Source organism: Candida orthopsilosis (assembly GCF_000315875.1).
Source record: "Candida orthopsilosis Co 90-125, chromosome 8 draft sequence".
Taxonomy (NCBI): Eukaryota; Fungi; Ascomycota; class Pichiomycetes; order Serinales; family Debaryomycetaceae; genus Lodderomyces; species Lodderomyces orthopsilosis.
In genome coordinates, this window is record NC_018302.1 from 328307 (window position 1) to 331551 (window position 3245).

Genomic DNA, 3245 nt, shown 5'->3' on the forward strand with positions numbered 1-3245 from the left:
GTCCTCGTAGACTAGTCTATGATGACAATTGGACACACAATTCTAGTTTGGTGTTTACAGCCCAAATTAAAATGTGAGTCCAGAAACCATCAGCTCACCACCATGTTGTAGATGTCAACGTCACAGGAGTGGATAACGTAGGAGCTGATGTTAACAATTGCAACTAAAATTCAATTGGCTGCAAAGTCCTTTTTGTGTAATCTGGTGTATCTAGGCCAGGACAGTAAGGTCTAACCCCTACAACAAATACAGTAGATGGCATGTACCATATATGTGTACATATATACATAAAAATATATTATTGTACTTATTACGATAAACTATAATTACTCTTTCTATCAAATTACTCTCAGCTCTCAAACTATATCACCAACTTAAACATTACCTTTAGTAACATCGTTATTTTTCTAAAAATTTGATCCTTGATTAATATTTCTATCTCTAACTCCCAATTCACCATTGAAAAATTCATCACTACCCAATTTTTCATTTTTCCTCCAAAAGGTCCATCCAGCTTCAGGATCACGGTTGTTTCTTCTTTTGAGATAGAACAAAACGGCAATTATACCAACTAAAATTGATCCACCAACTCCAACAACTACACCAACGACAATTTTGTTAGTTTGGGATAATCCACCGCCGTTGTTGTTCGAGTTACGGTTATTGGAATCACCTGTTTCTGTAGCTTGTGAAGAAATCAATGATGTTTGAGTAACAACTACTGTTTTACCATTTTCAACTGAACTTAAAGTTGTTACATGACGTGATGATCCTGATGATGTTGATGAGGTGGTGTCGTCATCTTCAGTTGAAGATGTGGTACTGGTTTCAGAAGTGGTTTCTGGTGCTTCGGTTGACGAGGATGAAGATGAGGTTGAGCTTGATGAGCTAGTTTCACCAGTCTCTGAAGCAAATGAAGATGAGGAAGTGGATGAGCTAGTTGTTGATGATGAAGAGGAGGAGGAGGAGGAGCTAGAACGATCACTCAGTGTTTCAAATGATGAAGTGCCAAATCCAGTAGATGATGATGATGATGATGATGAAGAAGAAGATGAAAATGTATCTCCAAATGAAGTGGTTGATGATGAAGATGATGATAAACTGGAACTACTGAATGATGATGAACTTGATGAACTTGGAAACAAGAATGAAGATGTACTTGATGAAGGTTGGCCAAATCCAGATGAGGTACTACTAATGTCGCTTGAAGTACTACCAAAACCACCATTTGAAGTTGAAGATAAATCAGAAAATCCATCACTAGTTGAATTATCAGCTCTTTTCTCTTGACGATGTTTCTTTTGTTTCTTTTGTTTGGCTTGTCTAGCTCTTTTCCTATGGAAACCCAAAGTTTGTTCATGATTATCGCTGTTGTCTATTGAAGTGAATGTTGTAGTGGTTGTTGTGGCTGCAATAGCTGGTGCAGGTGAAACTGTATTAGTTGAGCTTGAGGTGCAAGCAAGTGCAGTAGCCGTGATTTTACTGCTTCTATTGGGTATTAAAGATTGTAAGCATGATGATGTTGATGTTGATGAGAGACATAAATAGCCCATTGATAGCAAGATTGTCATGAATAAGAAACTTTTGAATATGGTTCTATATTGATGTAGTTTTGACTCATGGTTTTTGTTGTTAGAGTTAAGTTGGCTATGGTTATGACGGTGAAGATGGAATTGCTGTTTCTCTGATGTTGGACTCTTCATTGCTGTTAATGTTGTTGTAGGTTGGATCTAATTGTAATGTACGGAATCTAGTGGATCTAACGAAATCTAAGATCTAAGGGGTTGTGGTGTGTATCTAAAGGTAAAAGGGTTCAAAACGTCCAATTGGGTTGAATATGTACTTGAGTATGGCAGGGTTGTACTGTCTAGTAGTGACCGGTGGCGGTGGCAAGCAGGTAGGATTCAAACGAACGTGAAAAACACTGCCTTGGTATATAGTAAGATATTCAGCGAGATCTGGTGTGAAGATCTTTAAAAACAGACTGGACGTGTATGGTATTGTCCTTGATAATCAGTATTGTCACTGGAAGTAGACAGATCCTTTGGTTAGTTGGTTGGTTGGTTGGTCTGTGGTTTGGTCAAGTTCAGTTGGTAAATGTAAAATTTTTTCTTCTAAACCTCTCGTCAGTTTTTTGTCTTTGTCTTTGTTGTCTGTTGTTTTTGTTTTTGTTGATGATTTTTATTTTTTATTTTTTTATTTTTAGATTTCGAAAGGGGAGAAGTAAAATGGAAAGAGAATGATCATACCGATTTACAACACCCACAGTTAAAACCAACAGTTATTTCCTTTTCAGCAATTTCAACCCTGACTCTTGATATATAGATTGCTTCGACACCGTATAGTAGCATCACTATTTCAACCCCTTATGTTATACTGTATTTGAAGAGTATTGTGGTAATAAGAAAAAACCGTTATATATACACGTAACACAATTTTGTTTCAGTTGTTAAGGAATTTTAAATTTTTGTGTAACATTCTGCTGTATTCTATTGGACTGTCATATTGCATTTAATGTCACATTCTTTAATCTTACGACACACACTAAGAACTATACATATATATATATATTATATATATAAGCCCATTTTTCCTTGTTTAATTGCACGATATTTATGTTAGTCTATGTAATTATACCTATTACAGTAAGCTAATGTAGATGTCTATATATCTATATATCTATATACGCTTTTTGTATACACCTGCTTATTGTCATTATTCTACGAAACTAGACCCTCGTTCTATGGATTGTAAGAGAGACAAAAGCTAGCACTGCCTTCATTGATGGCTACCATGATGCATACTTTAATGTGTTTCACATTCTGCACGTGCAAAAATTGTCATTTAGACGAATACTAATACTAACCCAACAAAATGTCTGTCTGTTTTACAACTCTATGTGAAGTCTTTTTGCAATGCATTGTTACTATTAATGTTAGTGGTTATGGTTATGAGATTAAACTATTTTAGTTCAGGAACAAATACACACAACAACATTATTTTACTATTAAAAGAAAAGTAAAAACCACCAGAGTATACTACTTAAGAACTGCAATAAGTTATTACTACAATTATCTGCTACTAACACTACAAAGCCACGGGAGCTACCTAAACAAATAGGTTGTCCCCCCGTCTGCTAGTTGTATTACCAAACAACGCGAAATTCTCACGAAATTCTTATTTTGACGCGTTTTATTTTTTTGTCTGTCTGCTTGTTTGTCTGTCTGTTGGGTTTACTTTGTTTT

At 35.5% G+C, this 3245-nt stretch overlaps 1 protein-coding gene across 1 annotated transcript; it reads right to left on the bottom strand. All coding sequences in view use genetic code 12, as the record gives it.

The window, feature by feature from the left end:
- Positions 1 to 407: 407 nt before the first annotated feature.
- Positions 408 to 1703, bottom strand: CORT_0H01590 (Dfi1 cell-surface associated glycoprotein; the record flags this gene model as incomplete). Its single annotated transcript, XM_003871348.1, has 1 exon — positions 408 to 1703. The coding sequence occupies one exon, from the start codon at positions 1701 to 1703 to the stop codon at positions 408 to 410; it is 1296 nt and encodes a 431-aa protein (XP_003871397.1).
- Positions 1704 to 3245: the final 1542 nt, after the last annotated feature.